Source organism: Rhinoderma darwinii, chromosome 3 (genome assembly GCF_050947455.1).
Source record: "Rhinoderma darwinii isolate aRhiDar2 chromosome 3, aRhiDar2.hap1, whole genome shotgun sequence".
Classification (NCBI taxonomy): domain Eukaryota; kingdom Metazoa; phylum Chordata; class Amphibia; order Anura; family Rhinodermatidae; genus Rhinoderma; species Rhinoderma darwinii.
In genome coordinates this window covers 195,574,540-195,599,755 of record NC_134689.1, presented here as the reverse complement: position 1 = coordinate 195,599,755, position 25,216 = coordinate 195,574,540, and the positions used below count along the sequence as shown (strand labels likewise).

Here is a 25,216-nt window from a genome sequence, read left to right as displayed (position 1 = left end):
GTGGCGAACGGCAATTGGTCCACATGCTGACTGAGTAGATGAGCCAGCCAATCAGGGAACGCGGGCAGGACGCGGAAGTGAGAGGCTGGGATGCCGCTTGTAATGAATGTGATGTGGTTGAGTCCGGCGCTGGTAGCGGTGCTCAGCCCTTGTCTGTGTATGTATCCTGATACGTGAGCGCCTCTCTCCCAGCACTATGCACATCAGAGCTGCTGTGTCGTTATACTCGCTTTTCTTGCTGCTGATTGTGCTGTGCGGCTCCGCTACAGAGAAGAACCCGTGTGACACCTGCAGAAAGTTGGTGGACGGGTTCCACAAGGTAAAGACACCACAATCACGTGTTACCAGATGGGAGCCACTTCACCCATTGAGCAGTTTAGATATGAGCGGGTGATTAGTAGTTGTGATACATCGCACATACAGTGATACATATGATGATGTGTGTGACGCTACATGATCCGGGAGACTTCACTTCTATGGTGTGTGGTAACCGCATCTGATTCCACAGAAGTCGCAGCTGTCAGCTGGTGTGTACAAGTACCTGGACATTGTGTGTTAGACAACGTCACAGCCGAACTTGTTGCACTTGAAGTAGCAGAGATGTCCTAGCCCTGGTACCTGTGCAACACAGCAGAGACACACAGCTATGGTGCCCTCTATGCGGGCGCCATATTTAAAGACCCTTTCCTGACGTAAATCTACAGATCAGCGACGGAAAAGAGTTAATAAGTAAAATTAAATAATTTGAACCTTATTTTCACTTTTCACTAAAAAATGTAAAACTAAAGAGACTTGATGTCGTTTTCTAATTTTTATTTTGGGTTGTATTTGGGGTGTACATTTTAGTATTAGTATGTACATTCAATAATGTTGCAACTGTGTCTCCCACTAGAAGTTTAGATGGGCCACGTCTCCCACCACCACTTGTAAACTTCTGTCGTTAGACGTGCCCGGCAATATTATTTGGGTTACCCTTCAATTTTACAAGTCTTTTTGCCGATTGTAGCATTTAATTTGTCTTTTTTTTTTTTTTTTTATTATTATTATTGCAGGGACTAGAACTTACATCAAAAAAGAATTTTGGAGGAGGAAATACTGCTTGGGAGGAAAAAACACTATCCAAATATGAAACCAGGTACTGTTCTATTTCAATTGTATTGTAGCGGTCATGACAGTTCCCCCCCCCCCCCCCTTCGGCGGTTACGACAGTTCTCCCTGCTCCTTCGGCGGTTATGACAGTTCTCCCCCCTCCTTCGGCGGTCACGACAGTGCTCCCCCCTCCTTCGGCGGTCACGACAGTGCTCCCCCCTCCTTCGGCGGTCACGACAGTGCTCCCCCCTCCTTCGGCGGTCACGACAGTGCTCCCCCCTCCTTCGGCGGTCACGACAGTGCTCCCCCCTCCTTCGGCGGTCACGACAGTGCTCCCCCCTCCTTCGGCGGTCACGACAGTGCTCCCCCTCCTTCGGCGGTCACGACAGTGCTCCCCCCTCCTTCGGCGGTCACGACAGTGCTCCCCCCTCCTTCGGCGGTCACGACAGTGCTCCCCCCTCCTTCGGCGGTCACGACAGTGCTCCCCCCTCCTTCGGCGGTCACGACAGTGCTCCCCCCTCCTTCGGCGGTCACGACAGTGCTCCCCCCTCCTTCGGCGGTCACGACAGTGCTCCCCCCTCCTTCGGCGGTCACGACAGTGCTCCCCCCTCCTTCGGCGGTCACGACAGTGCTCCCCCCTCCTTCGGCGGTCACGACAGTGCTCCCCCCTCCTTCGGCGGTCACGACAGTGCTCCCCCCTCCTTCGGCGGTCACGACAGTGCTCCCCCCCCCCCTTCGGCGGTCACGACAGTGCTCCCCCCCCCCCTTCGGCGGTCACGACAGTGCTCCCCCCCCCCCTTCGGCGGTCACGACAGTGCTCCCCCCCCCCCCCTTCGGCGGTCACGACAGTGCTCCCCCCCCCCCTTCGGCGGTCACGACAGTGCTCCCCCCCCCCCCCTTCGGCGGTCACGACAGTGCCCCCCCCCCCCTTCGGCGGTCACGACAGTGCTCCCCCCCCCCTTCGGCGGTCACGACAGTGCTCCCCCCCCCATTCGGCGGTCACGACAGTGCTCTTCTCCCCCCCCCCCCCATTCGGCGGTCACGACCGTGCTCCCCCCCCATTCGGCGGTCACGACCGTGCTCCCCCCCCCCCCCTTCGGCGGTCACGACCGTCACCGTCCCGTCCCCTTCGGCGGTCACGACCGTCCCCCCCCCCCCCCCTTCGGCGGTCACGTCAGTGCTCCCCCCCCCCACTTCGGCGGTCACGACAGTGCTCCCCCCCCTTCGGCGGTCACGACAGTGCTCCCCCCCCCCCCCCCCTTCGGCGGTCACGACAGTGCTCCCCCCCCCCCTTCGGCGGTCACGACAGTGCTCCCCCCCCCCCTTCGGCGGTCACGACAGTGCTCCCCCCCCCCTTCGGCGGTCACGACAGTGCTCCCCCCCCCCTTCGGCGGTCACGACAGTGCTCCCCCCCCCCCTTCGGCGGTCACGACAGTGCTCTCCCCCCCCCCCCCTTCGGCGGTCACGACAGTGCTCTCCCCCCCCCCCCATTCGGCGGTCACGACCGTGCTCCCCCCCCCATTCGGCGGTCACGACCGTGCTCCCCCCCCCATTCGGCGGTCACGACCGTGCTCCCCCCCCCCCCCTTCGGCGGTCACGACCGTGCTCCCCCCCCCCCCTTCGGCGGTCACGACCGTGCTCCCCCCCCCCCCCCTTCGGCGGTCACGACCGTGCTCCCCCCCCCTTCGGCGGTCACGACCGTGCTCCCCCCCCCGTTCGGCGGTCACGACCGTGCTCCCCCCCCCCCTTCGGCGGTCACGACCGCGCTCCCCCCCCCCCTCCGGCGGTCACGACCGTGCTCCCCCCCCCCCTTCGGCGGCCATGACCGTGCTCCCCCCCCCTTCGGCGGCCACGACCGTGCCCCCCCCCCCTTCGGCGGTCACGACCGTGCTCCCCACCCCCCCCCCCCTTCGGCGGTCACGACAGTCACCGTCACCGTCCCCCCCCCTTCGGCGGTCACGACCGTCACCGCCCCCTTTCGGCGGCCACGACCGTGCTCCCCCCCCCCTTCGGCGGTCACGACCGTGCTCCCCCCCCCCCCCCTTCGGCGGTCACGACCGTGCCCCCCCCCCCCTTCGGCGGTCACGACCGTGCCCCCCCCCCCCTTCGGCGGTCACGACCGTGCTCCCCCCCCCCCGTTCGGCGGTCACGACCGTGCTCCCCCCCCCCCCCCTTCGGCGGTCACGACCGTGCTCCCCCCCCCCCTTCGGCGGTCACGACCGTGCTCCCCCCCCCCCCTTCGGCGGTCACGACCGTGCTCCCCCCCCCCCCTTCGGCGGTCACGACCGTGCTCCCCCCCCCCTTCGGCGGTCACGACCGTGCTCCCCCCCCCCTTCGGCGGTCACGACCGTGCTCCCCCCCCTTCGGCGGCCACGACCGTGCCCCCCCCCCTTCGGCGGTCACGACCGTGCTCCCCACCCCCCCCCTTTCGGCGGTCACGACCGTCACCGCCCCCCCCCCCTTCGGCGGTCACGACCGTCACCTCCCCCTTTCGGCGGCCACGACCGTGCTCCCCCCCCCCCTTTGGCGGTCACGACCGTGCCCCCCCCCCCTTTGGCGGTCACGACCGTGCCCCCCCCCCTTTGGCGGTCACGACCGTGCCCCCCCCCTTTGGCGGTCACGACCGTGCCCCCCCCCCTTTGGCGGTCACGACCGTGCCCCCCCCCCCCTTCGGCGGTCACGACCGTGCCCCCCCCCCCCTTCGGCGGTCACGACCGTGCCCCCCCCCCCCTTCGGCGGTCACGACAGGGCTCCCCCCCCCCCTCGGGGGTCACGGCAGCGCTTCCCGCCTGCCCCCCGGTGGTCACGGCAGCGCTTCCTGCCTCCCCCCCCCGGTGGTCACGGCAGCGCTTCCCGCCTCCCCCCCCCCGGTGGTCACGGCAGCGCTTCCCGCCTCCCCCCCCCCCCCCCCCCGGTGGTCACGGCAGCGCTTCCCGCCTCCCCCCCCCCCCCCGGTGGTCACGGCAGCGCTTCCCGCCTCCCCCCCCCCGGTGGTCACGGCAGCGCTTCCCGCCTCCCCCCCCCCCCCCCCCGGTGGTCACGGCAGCGCTTCCCGCCTCCCCCCCCCCCCCCCCCCGGTGGTCACGGCAGCGCTTCCCGCCTCCCCCCCCCCCCCGGTGGTCACGGCAGCGCTTCCCGCCTCCCCCCCCCCAGTGGTGGTCACGGCAGCGCTTCCCGCCTCCCCCCCAGTGGTCACGGCATATGTCCCTCTCAGATATAGGAGTGGTTGTTTTTGGAGGATAATAAACAAAGTGAACATTCATAGTAAGATGCAGAATACTACTTTTAAAAAAATTGTATTATTGCATTCCTCTTTCAAAATGTTCTTTCACTTCTAATTCTGTTAATATTGTTTCTATATTTTTCTTGTAGTGAGATACGCCTCGTGGAGATTATTGAAAATCTATGTGACAGCAGTGACTTTGAGTGCAATGTCATGGTAGAAGAACATGAGGAGCAAATTGAGAAATGGTGGTTTAAAATGTAAGTTTTGTGGGAATTTTCGCAATTATTTCAGGTAAGGTCATGAATATCTGATCAATGGGGTCCAGCCGCTGGGAACCCCACCGATCACAAGAATGGACTTACCATGCCGTGCCTGGGAGCCCCATAGGAATGGAGCGGTAGTGCGCATGCTCGACTGCCGCTCCATTTATTTCTATGGGGCTGCCGACACCGACAGGCATAATACACTGCAATACAGAAGTATTGCAGTATATTATAAATGCGATCGGATAATCGCATAGTGAAGTCCCCTAGTGGGACTAGTAAAAAAAAAAAGTTAGATAAAAAGTGAAAAAAAAAAAGGAAAAATCCACTTTTTCCCCTTACAAACTGCTTTATTATTAACAAACAAAATAAAGCAAAAAAGTTACACATTTGGTATCACCGCGTCCGTAACGACCCCGACTATAAACTTATTACATAATTCAAAAATTGCTGTTTTCTTTGAACCCAGTCTTAAAAAAAAAAAAAAAAAAAAAAAAAAAAGTGATAAAAAGTAGCATCTACTCCAAAATGGTATCGATAAAAACTACAAGTCGCCCCGCAAAAGAAAGCCCTCCTACAATTGCATCGGCGAAAAAATAAAAACGTTACGGCTCTTCAAATATGGAGACACAAAAACAAATAATTTTGAAAAAAAAGCGTTTTTACTGTGTAAAAGTAGTAAAACATACAAAAACTATACAAATTTGGTATCGTTGCAATCGTAACAACCCGCTGAATAAAGTTATTGTGTTTATTTATATCACACGATAAACGGCGTAAATTTAGGATGCAAAAAAGTGTGGCGAAATTGCTGTTTTTTTTCTATTCCCCCCCCCCCCAAAAAAAAAGTTAATTAAAGTTAATCAATAAATTCTATGTACCCCAAAATGGTGCTATTAAAAATTACAACTTGTCCCGCAAAAAACAAGACCTTATACAGCTATGTCGACGCAAAAATAAAAAGGTTATAGCTCTGGAATGAGACGATGGAAAAACGTAAAAAATGGCTTGGTCATTAAGGGGTTAAGTGTATGTGTGAAAACACTTTTCCAGCATAACCTATCACAAGTAATTCTTTACCTGTTGTGAAGACCATCCATTGATACAAATACAATATTATGCCAATAAAGGAACACAAAACCATCATGGACACAAAGGAGTTTTTTATATATTTGGTTATAATTCGTTGATTTTAAATTAATTGAGAGAGTCTTTTATTTTCAGAATTGTAACACTACACTGTGTGTGGTGTGTGTACCGTTTATCCATAAAATTAAAACCACTGACAGGTGAAGTTAATAACATTATCTAATTATACTGGAATCTGTCAAGGGGTGGGAAATATTAGGCAGCAAGTGGACAGTCAGTTCTTGAAGTTGATGTGATGGAAGCCAGAAAAATGGGCAAGTGTAAGGATCTGAGCGACTTTGATAAAGGCCAAATTGTGATGACTAGACGACTGGGTCAGAGCATCTCCAAAATGAACATACAATGGTTAGTACCTACCAAAAGTTGTCCAAGAAATGGGTCCTGGGCACACCAAGGCTTCCTGAAGCGTGTGGGGAGTGAGGGCTAGCCTGTCTGGTTCAATCCCGCAGAAGAGCTACTGTAGCATAAATTGCTAAAAAGGTAATGCTGGCTATGACAGAAAGGTGTCAGACTACACCGTGCATCGCAGCTTGCTGTTTTTAGACCGGTCAGAGTGCCAATGCGGAAGCCCTGTCCACCACCGAAAGTGCCTACAATGTTAGAACTGGACCATAGAGCAATGAGAGAAGGTGGTCTGATGAATCTTGTTTTCTTTTACATTATGTGGACAATCTGGTGCGTTTACCGGGGAACGAGATCTCACCAGGATGTGCAATGGAAGGAGGTGGAGGCAATTTAAACATTGTTGCAGAACAAGTACATTCCTTCATGGAAACAATGTTCCCTAATGGCAGCAGTCTCTTTCAGCAGAATAATACACCCTACCACACTGCAAAAATTGTTCAGGAAAAGCTGTAGGAACATGACAAAGAGTTCAAGTTGTTGACATGGCCTCCAAAATTTCCAGATCTCAATCCGATCGAGTATCTGTGGGATGTGTTCGATCTATGAAGGCCCCACCTCACAACTTACAAGACTTAAAGGATCTGCTGGTAATGTCTTGGTGCAGATACCACAGGACATCTTCAGCAATTTTGTGGAGTCCATGCCTTGATAGTTCAGAGCTTTTTTGGCGGTACAAGGGGGATCTACACATTATTAGGCTGGTTGTTTTGATGCCATGACCAAGCGGTGTATAATCTCTTATTAAGGTGACAGCGTCCCTTTAAGAGAGAAGTAAATAATTATTAATTATTTAAAGCCGACAAAAAGGACACTGATAATTTGTCTATTTTTGTTTTGTTTTAAAGCGTACCTAACCTTTCAGGTGACTCTTCAGAATAAGCAGTCATATGTGTGTACATGATGAAAACCACTTTCTTCCATTATTTGGCTTGAATATGGCATTTTTTTTAGCAGCTTTCCCCTCTGCAGGCTCTATCTCTAGTTCTTATTTTTCTCTGAGCTAGTGGGTGGAGCACAACTGCTATTATGTCTTCTATACATTGCACACATAAGGAAGAGAACATACTTCTCCCCAATCTCTTTGTAGCACACCCTCATAAACAGCAGCAACATAGAGGACATTAGACAACAGTAATGAGCAGTGTAGCTGTGAAACTAGCACTGAGGTGAGATATAACACTTACTAGATGCTGCAGAAGCAGCGCCTCTGTGTGTCTCTCTGCCTCGCTCTCACTTTGCTCCTTCTTCTCCCTCTCTCTCCACTCTTCATAGACTTCTATGGGCAGCATGTAATATGATATCTCAGTGAGCTGATAGTCCGTCTCTCATCTAATTTTAACAGTGAATTGAGGGTGAATGATCGGAGCAGGGGGAAGATGTGCCTGATGAGTAGAGAGCGAGGCATTTTTCTCATTAACCTTTATCACACAGTTTCTTCTATTCCCTTGTACTATTGATTTTATTCAAAGTTTGCTGAAAAGTTAGAGACCATTTAACTTTACTTTTTTGTGTTTTTAATTGGTATTTGGTGTTTTGGTGCTTGACAGGAAAACGAAGTATCCAGATTTACTGAAATGGTTTTGCATAGAAACCATCAAGGTATGCTGCCCCTCTGGGACTTATGGACCAGACTGCTTAGGTAAGGAGCGCTTTTTTTTTTTTTTTTTACAAATTCATAAAGTGTGTTTTGAACATTAAACCATTTTCATATATACTTTGTGTTTTAATTCCTCACAATTTCCAATACCTATGTTTCATTATTTATGTCCATTGGATGAAGGCTCATCCAGATCTGGTCCTGCCAACAGCTGTGAGTTTGTTACAATGTATCAGTCTAGGTAATCCTCTGTGAGCTTAACACTGAAACGGCTCAAACCTCTCTCCTGTCTTCAACTCAATGCTTATGGCAAACTCTTAGGCCTAATTCACACAATTGTGTTCGGTCTGTGTGTTGGCCGCATTTCCCGGACCGCAAACACTTCAGGGAGCCGGGCTCCTAGCATCATAGTTATCTATGACGCTAGGTGTCCCTGCCTCTCCGTGGAACTACTGTCCCGTACTGAAAACATGATTACAGTACGGGATAGTTTTCCCGCAGCGAGGCAGGGACACCTAGTGTCATAGAGCACTATGACGCTAGGACCCCGGTCCCTGCAGTGTGTTCGGTCCGGGAAATGCGGCTGGCACACGGACCGTATATCACGGACCGTATATCACGGACCGTATATCACGGACCGTATATCACGGACCGTATATCACGGACCGTATATCACGGACCGTATATCACGGACCGAACACGCTCGTGTGAATTAGGCCATAGAACTGAAAACTGTCCTGACTAGGTCACAAAGCAGATTGTAAACAAGAATGATTCCATTCATTGATAGTAAGCAAAGATCTTGAAGGATTGAAACAGTAGGTATATTAAAAACTTGCATATGTTTTTATTTTGCAATAATTAAGCTTTATTCATAAAGAAACAGACGTTACAAGATTCATGTGATATATAATATGCTAGGTTTTTATATACCATCTAAGCAAAACCTTTTTTTTTTTTTTTCTAGCTTGTCTAGGTGGATCAGAACGGCCATGTCACGGGAATGGATTTTGTAGTGGTGATGGCACCAGAAGTGGGGACGGGTCGTGTCGCTGCAGGGCAGAGTATACTGGGCCATTTTGCCTTGAATGTTCAGATGGATACTTCAGTTCAGAAAAAAATGACAGCCACGCTATTTGCACGGGTAATTTGCTATTTCCACTATCTACTTTTTTTTACACATAGTGCAGAGAAAATATCAATATTTTCTTTAAAATTGTCTATAAAAAGAATTAAAAAAACAAACAATAATAACAGGTTATCTCTCTGTTTGTACACAAATGAGCATATTTTAACCCCTTAACGACCAAGGACGAAAATGAACGTCATGGTCGGCTGCTAGTTCCCGCACCATGACGTTCATTTTCGTCCGCATTTCAAACTGTCACTCTGTGTAAACACAGAGTGACAGACCCGCGCTGACAGTTGTCCCCGACAGCTGAGACATCAGTCTCGCCGGACAGCGGACCATCGCCGCTGATTTCGGCAGTTAACCCCTTAAGTGCGGCGACGGATTGCCGTCGCCGCATTTAAGTGGTTTGAAGCACATCAGCAGCCCCCACGAAGTGATCGTGGGGGCTACCGATGCTTGTCACGGCAATCGGAGGTCAGATAATGACCTCCGGGTTGCCATGCACGGAAGCCTCGGAGGAACAGCCTCCGGCCGTTCCTCCTCTGCTTCCTGTCAGTGTGACAGTCACGTCACAATGACAGTTAGAGTACATTACACTACGTGTGTAGTGTAATGTACTCTAGCAGCGATCAAAGCTGCAAGTCTGAGTGTCCCCTAGTGGGACAAGTTAAAAAAGTAAAAAAAAGTAATAAAAATGTTTTAAAAAAAGTGTAAAAATAAAAGTTATAAGTTCTATAAACACTAAATGCTTTTTTTCCTATAAGACTTTTATTATAGAAAAAAAATGAACACGTTAAAAAAGTACACATATTTGGTATCACCGCGTTCGTAACGAACCCAACTATAAAACTATAATGTTTTTCCCGCACGATGAACACCCCAAAAAAAATCAATAAAAAACTACGACAGAATCGCAATTTTTTGGGTCACCACCGCTCCCTAAATAAAGAATAAAAAGTGATCAAAAAGTCGCATGTACCCGAAAATAATACCGATAAAAACTTCTATCCGTCCCGCAAAAAACAAGCCCTTACACAGCTTTTTTGACTAAAAAATTATGGCTCTCAGAATGTGGTGACACAGAATTTTTTTTTTTTATAAATAAGTAATTTTATTGCGCAAACGCTAAAAAAAAGGACCAAACCTATATACATATGGTATCGCCATAATCGTACCAACCCGCAGAATAAAGTAAAAATGTCATTTATAGCGTACGGTGAGCGCCGCAAAAAGAAAACCTAAAAAACGGTGTCAGAATTCCTGTTTTTTGCTCAGGATTGCAAAAAAATCGCATGTACCCCAAAATGGTACCAATGAAAACTACAGATTGTCCCGCAACAAATAAGCCTTCACACCACTCTATTGATGGAAAAATAAAAAAGTTATGGCTCTTGGAAAGCGGGGAGTGAAAATCTAAAATATGAAAGCAAAAAATAAATCAGTCCTGAAAGGGTTAATTCATTTCTAATGAAAAAACGTATGACCCCATGTTGGGTATTTCCGTACTCGGGAGAAATTGCTTTATAAAAAAATGGTTGTTTTTTTCCTCCTTTATCCCTTGTGAAAATGAGAAAATGCAACATTTTAGTGGAAAAAATGTTGATATTAATTTTCGCGCCCTAATTCCAATAAACTCTGCAAAAGACCCGTGGGGTGTAAATGCTCACTATACCCCTAGAAAAATTCCTTGAAGGTTTTTCCAAAATGGGGTCACTTTTGGTGGGTTTCCACTGTTTTGGTCCCTCCAGTGCATTGCAAATGCGACATTGCACCGAAAACGATTCCAGCAAAATCAGAAATCCAAATGGCGCTCCTTCCCTTCTGAGTCCTGCTGTGGGTCCAAACAGCAGTTTATTACCACATATGGGGTATTGTCGTAATCGGGAGACATTGCTTTACAAATGTTGGGGTGCATTTTCTTCGTTATTCCTTGTAAATAATAAAAATGTCTATGTTTCAGAAAAAAAGTACATTTTAATTCTTACAGACTAATTTCAATATATTTAGCGAAAAACCTGTGTGGTCAAAATGCTAACTATACCCCTAGATAAATACCTTAAGGGGTCTAGTTTTCGAAATGGGGTCGTTTATGGGCAGTTTCTATCGTTCTGGCAGCTCAAAACCTCTCCAAATGTGCAGTGGGGCCTAAAACATTTTCAAGCAAAATATGAGTCCTGAAAGCCTCCGGGTGTTCCCTTCCTTTGGGGCCCTGCCGTGTGTCCAAACAACGCATTAGGGCCACAATGTGGGTATTTTTGAAAACAGGAGAAAGAGGGTGATAGATTTTGGGGTGTGTGTGTTCATTTTCATGGTCGCTTTACAAAGAAATCGGTCTTCAAACAAATACTTTTATGAAAAAAAGTGAAATTATTATTTTTTTCACCTGATATGCATTAAATTTAGCAAAGAACTGTGGGGTCAAAATAATTACTATACCCCTAAATAAATACCTTATGGGGTCTAGTTTTCTGAATGGGGTCGTTTATGGGGAGTTTCTATCGTTCTGGCAGCTCAAAGCCTCTCCAAATGTACAGTGGGGCCTAAAACATTTTCAAGCAAAATATGAGTCCTGAAAGCCTCCGGGTGCTCTCTTCCTTTTGGGTCCTGCCGTGTGTCCAGGCAGCGCATTAGGGCCACAATGTTGGTATTTTTGAAAACAGGAGAAACAGGGTGATATATTTTGTGGTGTGTTTCTTCATTCTCATGGTCGCTTTACAAAGAAATTGGTCTTCAAACTGATACTTTTATGAAAAAAAGTGAAATTATTTTTTTTTTCACCTGCTATGTATTAAATTTAGCAAAAAACTGTGGGGTCAAAATACTTACTATACCCTTAGGTAAATACCTTAAGGGGTCTAGTTTTCTAAATGGGGTCATTTGTGGGGGTTTCCACCATTCTGACACCTATGAGCCTCTGAAAACCTGGCTTGGTGCAGGAAAACAAAATGTACTTCAAAATTTATAAAATTATTATTCAATTTGTAAGTCCTCTAAATTGCTGAAAATTTATTTTATTTTTTCAAAAGTGCTGCCAAAATGGAGTAAAGAGATAGAAATATATATTTAATTAAAAAAATTGTACAGTATGTGTGTACATATGTGACATATTGCAGTTAAAAATAGGGGAAAATGATAATTTTTACAAAATTTCTTCCATTTTTCTATTTTTTAATTTCCGCAAATCGTATCAGTCCACTTTTACCACTAAAATAAAGTACAACATGTGACGAAAAAACAATGTCAGAATTACTTGGATATTCAAAACTTTCACAGAGTTATTCTCTGATAAAGTCAGACATACCAGATTTGACAAATCTGGCTTGGTCATTAAGGTACAAACATGCCCGGTCATTAAGGGGTTAAATATGCAAAGTGGACAAATCCATAATAGTAAATCCAGCATAAACAGAAAAATTGGAGGAAAAAAATTATTTGACGGTTGGATAAAATGGCACTCAGGCCAAGCTCACATCATGTTTGTGCATCCCGAAGTCCTGTTTTTTTTTTTTTTCTTTCAAAATATTGTATTTTTAAAAGCAGAATGCAACAAGATGCATGTCCTATTGCCATTGACTTCCATTGTAAAAACAAAACTGGATCCACCTGGATGGTTGTGGCAGACTACATTTTTTGCCCTTATCTGAAATGTCTGATCGCTGGGGGGTGGCACCACTGGGTCATCACTGATCAGTAAGAACGGGAGGCTCGAGCCCACTGTTCCTCCTTACTGCATGACCGCAGTGTGGAGATCTTTAAATGGAGCGGTGGCTGACCATTCCTGGTGCTGCTCCATTCAAAGTCTATGGGACTGACTGAGACAGCCGGATAAAGGGGGACTGCAGTTAGGAGGAATGGGACTATTATACAGCCTGTATTATAGTCCACATCTGCCTTCACAATTCTGCAAGCTATAGTAATCTGGAAAAATATCTGTAGACAAGCTTTCTGACTTTCCAGTGACAACCAGCAGAGCTGTCAATGTAGCTTTGGACTGTGGTAGAGGTTGTTACTCCGGATCAGTGGCAAATAAGTATAGCAATGTATTTATAACTTTTTATTTCGATTTTTATATTCATACATATGCTGGATAAGTGTGTTCATAGGTGTACATACTCCTTTATTTTTATTTTAGATTTAAGTACTCTCCAAAACATATGTATTTTGTGTTTTAAATTTGTATACAATATATTTGGAGGCATATCCATTTAAAATTGTATGTCAAAATAGAAACTAAGCTCGCACATGAAAAGAAAAGGATTTAAAACCTAAATCAGCCTTCTCATTTAAATTCCCAAATTGGTATATACTATTATTAAGTGGAAACATATTTTTGCAAGGACAATGTATATATGTTTGTGCGGTAGCCATAGGTAGGAGGATCAGATGAGTTTTTCTAGTTTTTTTTTTTTAAAAGTAGACTTCAGCAACATCTTTCCTTTATCCAGCGTGCCATGAATCCTGTAAAACGTGTGACGGTTTGTCTAATAAAGGCTGCAGAGAATGTAAAGAAGGATGGGTCGAAGAAGATGACAGCTGTGTAGGTTAGTATCACTTCATACTATACTATCAATGAATCAATGACTTAGTTTTAAAAATGTGTAAAGCATTTGATAAAATTGTGCAAAATTCATTAGAGAATATGATTGGGTCGAATATTTTTTTTTTTCCTAATGAAAATTATTTTAGTTGCGCTGCACAATTATCAAAATAATGACCGAAACAACACTCTTTCATATCCTAAACTTGAATGATCCTTCTTCTTGGATGTAGAATGAATGCAACAGCCAAAACTTTACAACATAACTACTTGGATGACTGCAAAACTGCCAGTAAGGGGATTGTATCTCCTCTTTCTCCACCCAAAAGTATATCTAGAACTTAAAGAGGAGTCACCAATGGAGCTATGTTAAAAAGCCTTTAGTTTTGCTCCCATGACAACACTTCCTGCTCCTTTGCTGTTGCAGCTTAGTCGCAACTTATAGCGACACTGGGCCTCATAACAACCAATTAGAATCCTACTTTGTTTTTATTCAAAATTAAGAAAAAGAAGTAGAGTTCTGATTGGTTGTTATGAGTCCCAGTATCCCTATAATAACACTGAGCTTGTAGAGCACAGAAGTAGGAAATGTAGAGACGCTGCCACAGTCACTGTTTGTTTATGCAGTTGACCCGTAAAATCCACTTTTGACAAGTTACATTAAATAATATATTTACACGGTAAATAGGCATTAATATAAGTCTATCGGCAGTGCTCCTTTTAAAAAGCTTGTCAAGTTTGGACAACTATTTCTCACATTGAGTGTCCGATCAGACGTACTGACCACAGGAATTATGCTGGACGCCAGCGCTTCGTTACAGGGCAGCAGCAGCAACATCCTAGGAGTCCTCTACGGGGTCATTTGTTTTGAGCATTGTTCTTTGTTTTAATATTTTTTTATTGTTTGGTTCTTTAGATGTTGATGAATGTGCAGCAGAAAAACTTCCATGTAAAGAGAATCAGTATTGTCTGAACACAGAAGGATCTTTTTCATGTATAAGTGAGTATTTTATATGAGGTTAGGTTGCATTTCGACAGGATCACGGCACCTCTGTTTTCAGCATCCATCTAGTTTATCCCCAAAGTGGTTACAAGCGGAAGAACTTGTAGCCATTCAAAATATTCTGTGCATTTCTAAGAATTTTATTGACTATTCTTGTGGGAATGCGTGACCTGTCGACTTTTTTTTATAGTGAAGGACCTCGTTGCATGTGTCAGCTTCAATGTGAGGAAAGAGGATGTTTTATCTGGGGTTGTTGAGGAGCAGAACGATCACTGAAAGACTCTAGTTAAAACGTAACATTTATTAAATCATATTAAAATAAGGGCTTATCTGGTCCCGCACCGTAGATACAAAATTACCCAGAGATACTTGCCATTATTGCAACCCAGTGTACTGCTCTATATACACGGGGGCTTAAGACTGCTGACCAAGCTCTTTAATAATAAATACTGTAGAAATATCATTTATACCAAGGGGAATTACTCAAAGCTTCAAATACCAATATAACCGGGATAGAAAATAACTGACACTATGGGTGAAACCCTGAGCATAGCAGAGTAATGACCACGAAAGGCATTCCCACAAGAGAATCTCTCCCTGAAGCACCCTGTTATGCCCTACAGATATGAAATACGTATTATAAAAACTATTGCTCAGTGTAGATGGGTATCGGAAATCCTCGCTGAAGCCAGGCCCACTTTTTCCCAATGTATTTGTGTGGGGCAGTGGCTTCATAAATGTGACATTCGGCCTGGGTGCTAGTAGTAACATTTCATATATATGTTAATGAGTAGTTTTGTCATACTAGGATGTGATGAAAGTTGTGCGGGATGCTCCAGCGAGGGTCCAGGTAAATGTGAAGACTGTGCAACTGGATATTTCTTAGAAGATGAAAAATGTACTGGTAAGGATTCATTTACTTGTTAAGGGAACAGTATATGTTTTTACCAAATGTGTTTTTTTTTTTTTTTTATACGTTTCTATGTATCATAAACTCAAGAGAACCATACATACTGTCGTGGAAATCCATCGCTCAAAATATATTAGACTGAAATTTATACGAGTACAAACAGACTCTCAAGGCCAGACTCCATTAGTCAGTATCCTAATTAGGATATTTCACCGATATATATCGAGAGAGGAGAAGAAAACACACAGACACGCTGAAATGTTCAAAATGCTCCTCTGAAGGATTTATTACCAAACTCAAACTGTTAAACTGAAATTCAGAAGGGGTGTAGGCTTGAGGTAAACCAATCAGAGACAATGTAACAATATTTGTTATTCAGTAAAAAGCATACAATAAAATACATCCCAGATACATCATTATAATTCTTCACACATTACGTTTTTGCAGGTGTCTTCTCTCTTTTGGACACAATATTCTCGTGGAGATGGGGGAGACCTTCCCTCACGCATACTTGCCATCCTCCCATCTCCCTCCCTGTCCATCTTCGCATGGGAACTGTCGCTGCAGAATTTACATTGTCCATTAACGTTGGACATTATCTGCATTTGTCTATGAGTTCCAAATTAATGAATGCTCTCTCAATGGTGGATCTGAGAGAGCCCGGCCGGAGAGAGACCATGACACGCAGCTTCAATGTTCAAACAGTCTCTGCCATGGGGGGCAGATGCATCTTTATTTATAATGAAGAGAGAGAAGGTGTTACCCTCATGCTTACACATATACATACCACATATGGTAAAACATAGAGTTCCAAGCTTATGTTAACATATATATTTAGTTTAAATGGATTGCAAGTGTTTTTGGGTTTTGTCATGTCAGCCCTTGTATCAGCTGATTACAAGGTCATTAGGTCATGTGGCCGAAGCCTTAGAATAGAATACTCATCCCCCCTGTAGGCTGTTGTTAGCAGATCTTTGAGCTTTAGTGACAACTCAACTGTCCATTTAAAGCAATATATGTTCACACATATAAAGATAATTAAAATATCTTTGACAGAACCAAGGTCCAAGATAAAACATACGAAATCAACATTACTTGTATTAAAGGAACAATGACTTTCCTATTCACTACAATAAAACCAAAATGGGAACTCCAGACAAGATGGCTGCTGCACGAAACTAAATCATTTAAACATTATCATCACTTTCACATATTACATATCTTAGTAATTCGGCCTCCTGCTTGATAATTCACAATGTAATTTCATACAGAGAATATAAGCAAATCATCCTTCACAATACATACATACCGTATTTTTCGTACTATAAGACGCAGTTTTTAGCAAGAATAAATCTTGCTAAAAAGTCCCTGCGTCTTACAGTCCGCGGTCAAGGGACCCGGCTATGCCCGCTTCATTACTTAACCCGTTCCCGACCCATGACGTGTCGGCACATCATGGGGGGGGGGGGGGTAATGACGTATGGAGCTGAGCCTGCTCCATACACTGCAGGTGTCAGCTGTGTTTTACAGCGGACATGCTGCTCTAACGGCCAGGAACAGAAATTTCGCTGCCAGCTGGGGGACTAATAAAAGGCCCCCAGGTCTGCCTGTAGTAAATGCCTGCTAGGTCATGGCATGGCCTAGCAGATGCCTGTCCGTTTTAAACGGACAGGCAGTAATACACTGCAATAGGAATTGCAATATTGCAGTGTATTATAAATGCGATCGGATGATCGCATATTAAAGCCCCCTAGTAGGACTAGTGAAAAAGTAAAAAAAAAAAGGAAAAACTCCCTTTTCCCCCTTACAAAATGCTTTACTAATGACCCCGACTATGAAGCTATTACATTATTTAACCCGCACGGTGAACGCCGTAAAAAATAAAATAAAAAACAATGCAGAAATTGCTGTTTTCTGTAAATCCTGCCTTAAAAAAAAAAAATGTGATAAAAAGGGATCAAAAAGTCGCGTCTACTCCAAAATGGTACCAATAAAAACTACAAGTCGTCCCACAAAAAAAAAAAAACCCTCATACAACTGCATTAGCGGAACAATAAAAAAAGTTATGGCTCTTCAAATACGGAGACACAGAAACAAATAATTTTGAAACAAAAGTGTTTTTACTGTGTAAAATTAGTAAAACATACAAAAACTATACAAATTTGGTATCGTTGCAATCGTAACAACCCGCTGAATAAAGTTATTGTGTTATTTATACCACACGGTAAACGGCATAGATTTAGGACGCAAATTATTTTTATCTGTTGGTTTGAAAAACAGATTAGTGTGTAGACACCCATTTTGCAATACAATTTCCACATCCAAAAAATGAATACATTCCCTAGAAGGCTGCAAGGGTGAACTTCACCCCTGGATCTACCTCATTCAAATATACATGAAGCAGTCTCAAATCTTCCTCTGAGCCTTGCCACAAGAAGATGATGTCATCTATGTATTGCCACCACCCCAGGACATGCCTGAAGTGGTGGGACACATAGACACCCTCCTCCTCAATTACATTCATAAACGTGTTGGCGGATGAAGAAGCCATATTGGCACCCATCACACAACAGCGTAATTGTAAGTAAAACTCACTTCCGAATAAAAGGTCATTCTTTGTCAACACCATTTCAAGAAGGAAAAGAATGAAGTATTTGCATTTAGTAGTATGATCTGTTGTGTCCAATTTTTAACGTACCGCATTGAGTCCTCGTGTGTGTTCTATAGATGTATATAGTAACACGGCATCGAATCACTCAATAATCTCAGTTTTCGGTAAATTCACATCCTGTAACTTAGAGAAAAAAAAATCCACTGTGTCCCTGATGCAGAAACATTCTCCATTGCCAAAAGGTCTGCGTATCCTATCCAAAAATGTTGCTATTCTGCTCAAAATCATCGATATTGATTGATATTTGTATGTATTTTGTATTGATTATGAGTAATTGATACCCAACATACCCTGTAAATGTTCTACACATTCACCCACTGTTGCTTGAGAAAGGTCCTGGACACATGGGCTAATAAAGTCCAAACCTTTTTTCCACTTATTGCTTGGAGGGCTGCCTATTTTCTTATTATTACATACATACTTAAACACAATTTTTTTATTGTTTTATAGGTGTATATGTGATGTTTCTTTCTCTTTCAGATATCAATGAGTGTGAAAATTCAGAGGAGGCTTGTGTAAGGGACAATGAGGATTGTCTGAATACTCCTGGAAGCTATAAATGTGTTTGTGGTAAAGGTTTTGAAGACCAGGATGGAAAATGTGAAGACATTGTTGAGACAGGTAATAAGATGTAATGGTGCAGTGTTGTCAGGTATCAAAGACTAAAAGTAAAACACCATGAACAAACTGATACAATAGCCCACATTTACTAATGCTAATACTAAACTTAGACCAGGCAGGCACAAAATGCGCCAAATTTATCACAGTGGTACATGCTTTATCATAACTTTGGTGCACCTTGCATGACCTGTTAGACACTTTTCTCTTCCTTATACCACTTTTGATTTGGCTTATTTTGCACCAGAATTTTGTGTCCGTTTTCTGGCGTACATTGGCCCATTTTAACCTACATACATTTATTTTGCCTTTTATTACACTAAGAAAAATGCAAAGTTAGAACAAACCTGTACATGGTGATCTACATTTATTATAGCTATCAAACACAGAATAATTGCATACCTCCCATTATCAATTGGGGCACAACTCCATATTTATTGAGAAAGAAAGCTATAATAGCAAAAAATACTAATTGCAGAAATGAATTGGTCATTAGTCCTCCATAGTAAAGAACAAATGATTTGGTGATTATCGCAGTAATGCATCAATGTCACATCTATAGTGAAGTACTATGACAAAATCACATCCATCAAACAATGGATCTATAAAAATATATCTGTAATGTGAACAGATTATTCGCTTAAAAGTATTCATCCAGACTCCATGCACAGATCGATTAGGGAATTGATTTTATCCACAATTGAGCATAAGATAAGTAATGGAGAAATATTATCCTCATTTAGCAGAAGTGAATATGATTTATGACACAATAGTCCAGTAGGTATTTAGCGCACACAAGGTTATCACATGAACAGTAGAATAGTAATCGAGAAGCTGCACAGCAAAGAAAACATAACAGTTTCTTTTGTTTTAATGAACACAAATTTTAAAAAAACGTATGCTAATCTAATAGTGTGCCTCATATATATCAACTTTGGAATTCACTTACTGTTAGAGTTTGCATGGATAAAACAACTACATTTTGTGTGAAGTTACTGCCACTAGGTGTCTCCTTTCCTGTAATCTACTGTCCAACTTGTGTTGGCAAGCAAAATCTGTCCCTGTTTACAGAGCAGAGGAGATGGACTGGAGGAAGTGGGTGGTGTCTCTTCACTGCCTGCCAATAGAAGTCCATGGAAAAGGGAGGGGGGGGGCATGAGCAAAAAGAGGAGACGCAGAAGTCCATAGAGAGGAGAGGGGGAACAGAGAGCTGAGACATGCTGCCCATAGAAGCTATGGAAAGGAGAGAGGGAAGCAGGAGGGAGTAGGATCAGAGAGAGAAGACAGATGTCTTCTCACATGTCTATGGAGAGGGGAGGGGGAACAGTAGCAGAGCGAGAGACACGCAGACATGCTGCAGCTTCCTGGTAAGTGTTACTCTTTCACCCTAGTGCTGGAGTCTTGTCTACAATGCTCATTAGTGCTATATAATATCCTTCGTGCTGCTGCAGCTTTTATATACCGTATTTTTCGGACCATAAGACACACCCAGGTTTTAGACAACAGGAAATAGAACAAATAATTTTTTAACAAATAATTTTTTCCCTGTTTCACCACATTCTGGGAGCCATAACTTTTTAATATTTTTTTCCGTTGATTGAGCGGTGTGAGGGCTAATTTTTTGCGGGACAAGCTGTAGTTTTATTGGCACCATTTTCTGGTACATTTTTTTTAATTTAATTTTTTAAGTGCGAAGATGACCAAAAAACGATTCTGATGTTTTGAGAAAAGATTTTTGCGCTGTTTACCGTGCAATTTAAATAATGTTATATTGTAATAGATCAGACTTTCACGGACGCAGCGATACTAAATTATTTTATTTTTTACATTGTGCTTGGGTAAAAATTGGAAACGTAAGTTTTTTTTTTTCTTCTTTTTGAACTTTTAATATTTTTGTTTAATTTATTTTTTACACTCCTGACTATTTATTTAAAGTTTTTTGTTTACACATTTTATTAGTTCCCCTAGGGGACTTGAACCAGCGGCCACTTGGTTACATGTGGAGTTACTGAAACAGCATTTCCGTAACTCCCATAGTAGTGACTTGCAGTTACGGAAGCAGGGTAGCATGTGAGCTACGCTGTTTCCATAACTACTATTCGGTTCTATGGGATTTACGGAAACAGCGTAGCTTAGCGAGTTACACTGTTTCAGTAACTCCACATGTAAACAAGTTACCGGGAGAGCACAGAAAGCTAGAACAGGGTTTAGGGGGCCCCGTTCTAGAGATAGATGCGGGTCCCAGATGTGGGACCCGCATCTATCTGATATTTGACATATCCTGTAGATATGTCATAAATGTCTTTCATGGAAAAAACCCTATAAATGCTGCGGTCGCTAATGACTGCGGGATTTAACTAGTTAAAGGGGTTTGTCATAAAACACATGTATCCCCTATCCACAGGATACGTACAGGCTACAGGTGGGATCGTTGGGGGTCCGACCGCTGGGACCGCCAACAATAAGGAGAACAGGAGACCGAAAGTCACCCAGGGGTTCTGTGTCCGGCTTATTTGTTCGGCAGCTCCATAAAAATCAATGGCGAGCCACTCACGCGTGCGCAGAAGAAACCCATTCATGTCTATGGTGCTGCCGGACACAGAACGCGGAAGTCAAAGCTTCTCATGTAGCACTCTTGGTGACTTTCGGTCCCCGTTCGGATCCCCAGCGATCACACATGTATCTCCTATGGATAGGGGATACATGTTTTTTTATGGCGCAACCCCTTTAAACGGCCCGGAACAGCGAAATTGCTGTTCCTGGCTGTTAGAGCAGCTTGCCAGCTGTAAAACATAGCTGACGCCTGCAGTGTATGGAGCGGGCTCAGCGCGTGAGCCTGCTCCATACATAATCCCCCCCCCCCCACTACATGAAGTGCCGGCACGTCACGAGTCAGGAAGGGGTTAAGTAATGAAGCGGTCAGGGAGCCCGGCATAGCCGGGTCCCCTGACTGCGGACTATAAGACGCAGGGACTTTTTAGCAAGATTTATTCTTGCTAAAAAATGCGTCTGAGGCCTCATTTACACGAGCGTGTGCGTTTTGCGCGCGCAAAAAACGCTGCGTTTTGCGCGCGCAAAAGGCACTTGGCAGCTCCGTGTGTCATCCGTGTATGATGCGCGGCTGCGTGATTTTCGCGCAGCCGCCATCATAGAGATGAGGCTAGTCGACGCCCGTCACTGTCCAAGGTGCTGAAAGAGCTAACTGATCGGCAGTAACTCTTTCAGCACCCTCGACAGTGAATGCCGAACACAATATACACCAACCTGTGAATAAAAAAAGACTTTCATACTTACCAAGAACTTCCTGCTTCCCCCAGTCCGGGCTCCCGGCCGTTGCCTTGGTGACGCGTCCCTCTCTTGTCATCCGGCCCCACCTCCCAGGATGACGCCGCAGTCCATGAGACCGCTGCAGCCTGTGATTGGCTGCAGCCTGTGCTTGGCCTGTGATTGGCTGCAGCTGTCACTTTGACTGAACTGTCATCCCGGGAGGTCGGACCGGAGTTATCGGTAAGTCAGAACGTCTTTTTTTTTTTACAGGTTCATGGATTTTCGGAGCGGAAGTCACTGTCCATGGTGCTGAACCAGTTTAACGCTTTCAGCACCGTGGACAGTGACTGTCTCCTGACGTCGCGTACCCGAACATTTTTTACCGGTTTCGGTCAAAACGAGTTTGGCCGAACCCGGTGAAGTTCGTTGCGCTCATCTCGAATTTGACACTCCGTTTGGATGTTTGTAAACAGAAAAGCACGTGGTGCTTTTCTGTTTACATTCAGGAGTTTGACAGCTCTTGCGCGAATCACGCAGTTCGCACGGAAGTGCTTCCGTGCGGCATGCGTGGTTTTCACGCACCCATTGACTTCAATGGGTGCGTGAGTGCGCGAAAAACGCACGATTATAGAACATGTCGTGAGTTTTTTTCTGCGCACACGCGCTGAGTGCAATTCACGCATCGTCTAAACTGCCCCATTGACTAATATAGGTGCGTACGACATGCGTGCAAAGCACGCGCGTCGCACGCGCGTATAATACGTTCGTGTAAATGAGGCCTTATAGTCTGAAAAATACGGTATGTGGTAGAAACAGGAGGACGGGATTCTCCTCTTCTATGTGTGTAGTGTATAGAAGACATGATAGCAGTTTGGCTCATTCCACTAGTTCAGAGACAACTGAGCGAGAGAGGGAGTGCCTGCAAAGGGGGAAAACTGCTAAGAAAAAAAAAAATGCAGAATACAACGCATATAATGGCAAGAAATCCTTTAAGCATAGACCCAGTGGCACAGTACATGCAAATAACCGCAATCTTTTTGAAAAAAACCCAACCATGATCTTTAATAGTGTACATGAGTTTCCCTGTGTGATAGTTTTACTACATGGGGAATTTACATCTGATTAGTTACTACTTGCAATATATAAACAAATATATATATTTGCACTTATTAACAAACCAAAAAGACAACTCTGAAGCTCCAGCAAGCCGTACAAAGGAAAGAAATCCGCTCACCAACATCTCTTGGAGCTTGTTGCATATGTGGGCCTCCTGGCTGCATACGGATTGTTGTGGATCTTAATAAGGAATAGTAGGTAAAACCCGTTAATGACCGCCGATAAGCCTTTTCACGGCGCTACATCAGAATAAAGTAAACAGAGCAGGGAACCGATAAATCTCCCTGCTCTCAGCGGTCAGATGTAGCTGAGGGCTGGGGGCGTCCCTGCTCGACCGGGTGAGATCGATATAAGTATTGATCACACCTGTTTAACCCCTCAGATGCTGTGCTCAATAGCGAGCGCCACATCTGAGTGGTTTTGGAGAGAGGGAGGGAGCTCCCTCTCATCCCACTGACACCCGGCGATAAGATCGCCGAGTGTCTGTGTCTCCGATGGCAGCCGGGGCCTAATAAAGGCTCCCAGGTCTGCCCGTAGTAAATGCCTGCTAGGTCATCCCGGAGGCATGTCCTAGCAGATGCATGTCCGTTTTAAACGGACAGGCAGTAATACACTGCAATACAAAAGTATTGCAGTGTATTATAAAAGCGATCGGAGAATCGCATATTAAAGTCCCCTAGTGGGACTAGTAAAAAAAGTTGAATAAAGTTAATGACAAAAAAAAAAATTAAAAACCCACTTTTTCCCCTTACATATTGCTTTACTATTAAAAAAACACAATAAAGCAAAAATGTTACACATATTTGGTATCGCCGCGACCGTAACGACCCCGACTATAAATCTATTACATTATTTAACCCGCACGGTGAACGCCGTAAAAAACAATGTGGAAAAATTGCTGTTTTCTGTTCATCCTGACTTAAAAAAAATGTGATAAAAAGTGATCAAAAAGTCGCATCTACTCCAAAATGGTACCAATAAAAACTACAAGTCGTCCCGCAAAAAAAAGTCCTCATACAATTACATCGGCGGAACAATAAAAAAAAGTTACGGCTCCTCAAATATGGAGATACAAAAACAAATAATTTTGAAAAAAAAGTGTTTTTACTGTGTAAAAGTAGTAAAACATACAAAATCTATACAAATTTGGTATCTTTGCAATCGTAACAACCCGTTGAATAAAGTTATTGTGTTCTATTCCCCCCCCCAAAAAAAAGTTCATAAAAGTTAATAAATAAATTGGATGTACCCCAAAATGGTGCTATTAAAAGTACAACTTGTCCCGCAAAAAAACAAGCCCTTATACAGTTATGTCGACGAAAAAATAAAAAAGTTATAGCTCTTCGAATGTGACCATGGAAAAACATAAAAAATGGCTTGGTCATTAGGGCCCAGAATTCAAGCAGGGGGAAGGGGTCAATTAAAGGCATTTACCAGCATAGTTATAGTATTAGCATAGTTATAAAATAAATGCATGTTATACATGCACTTGGAGCCACTAATTTAGTTTATATGTGAGAACTGCGCAGAAATCAATTCGCTGACATAATGTAATTCTATGAAGTGCGTAAATTATATAATCTCTAATCTTTAAAGTGTCTTGAAAGGAGGAGCTTTACTTTAAGACATGCCCATACTTTTAGATAGGTAGATGTTCTATTATGTCAAGTAGACTACTCCGTTTTTAACTATCTGTTTACACTTTAGAAGATGAAGTGATGGCTGAAGAGAACATATCAACAAGTGCAGTAGAAGACTCTATGGACGTGCACGAAGATCTATGATCTACAGCAATTTAGCATTCATTTAAATATTGTTTTAAGTTATTGGACTCAATCTCTACACTCAAGATACTGTGGATAACAGGTTTTGTCAACCTGATGTAAATGCCTTTTAATTGGTGTTTTATCTGGTATTTATTGTTTTTCCCTAAACGCTGCAGACAGTACTTTTCAAAGAAAACAAGATGTGTCTTATATTTTGGTATGATACTTTGTAATAAACATTCATTCAGTGAAAGTATTGATCTTTGTGTCATTCCTCCCAACTCTTGTTCCAATTAAAGAGACCATTTTACTCTATTTTACATGTAAGAATACTTGGTGTTCAGCATTGGCGCAAATTAAAAAAAATAATTGTAACAGAATTGCAGTTTTTTCCCTTTTCACCCCCCAAAAAAGTTAATAAAAGTTAATAAGTTATATGAACCCCAAAATTATCTTATTCCTACAAT

At 44.1% G+C, this 25,216-nt stretch overlaps 1 protein-coding gene across 1 annotated transcript; it reads left to right on the top strand.

Annotated features, from left to right (window-relative positions):
* The first annotated feature begins 64 nt into the window (after window positions 1-64).
* Window positions 65-25,002, top strand: CRELD2 (CRELD disulfide isomerase 2). Its single transcript, XM_075857212.1, has 10 exons — window positions 65-319; window positions 1,053-1,135; window positions 4,462-4,572; window positions 7,680-7,771; window positions 8,697-8,873; window positions 13,307-13,402; window positions 14,315-14,398; window positions 15,210-15,305; window positions 18,463-18,603; window positions 24,691-25,002. The coding sequence occupies exons 1-10, from the start codon at window positions 197-199 to the stop codon at window positions 24,765-24,767; spliced, it is 1,080 nt and encodes a 359-aa protein (XP_075713327.1). The 5' UTR covers window positions 65-196; the 3' UTR covers window positions 24,768-25,002.
* Window positions 25,003-25,216: the final 214 nt, after the last annotated feature.

What these genes read in the sequence shown, in the direction of transcription:
- CRELD2 (XM_075857212.1), top strand. Translation starts at nt 197, where the DNA reads ATGCACATCAGAGCTGCTGTGTCGTTATACTCGCTTTTCTTGCTGCTG. An exon ending in TGGTGGACGGGTTCCACAAG is followed by an intron (nt 320 to 1,052) that starts GTAAAGACACCA and finishes TTATTATTGCAG; the next exon opens with GGACTAGAACTTACATCAAA. An exon ending in GAGAAATGGTGGTTTAAAAT is followed by an intron (nt 4,573 to 7,679) that starts GTAAGTTTTGTG and finishes GGTGCTTGACAG; the next exon opens with GAAAACGAAGTATCCAGATT.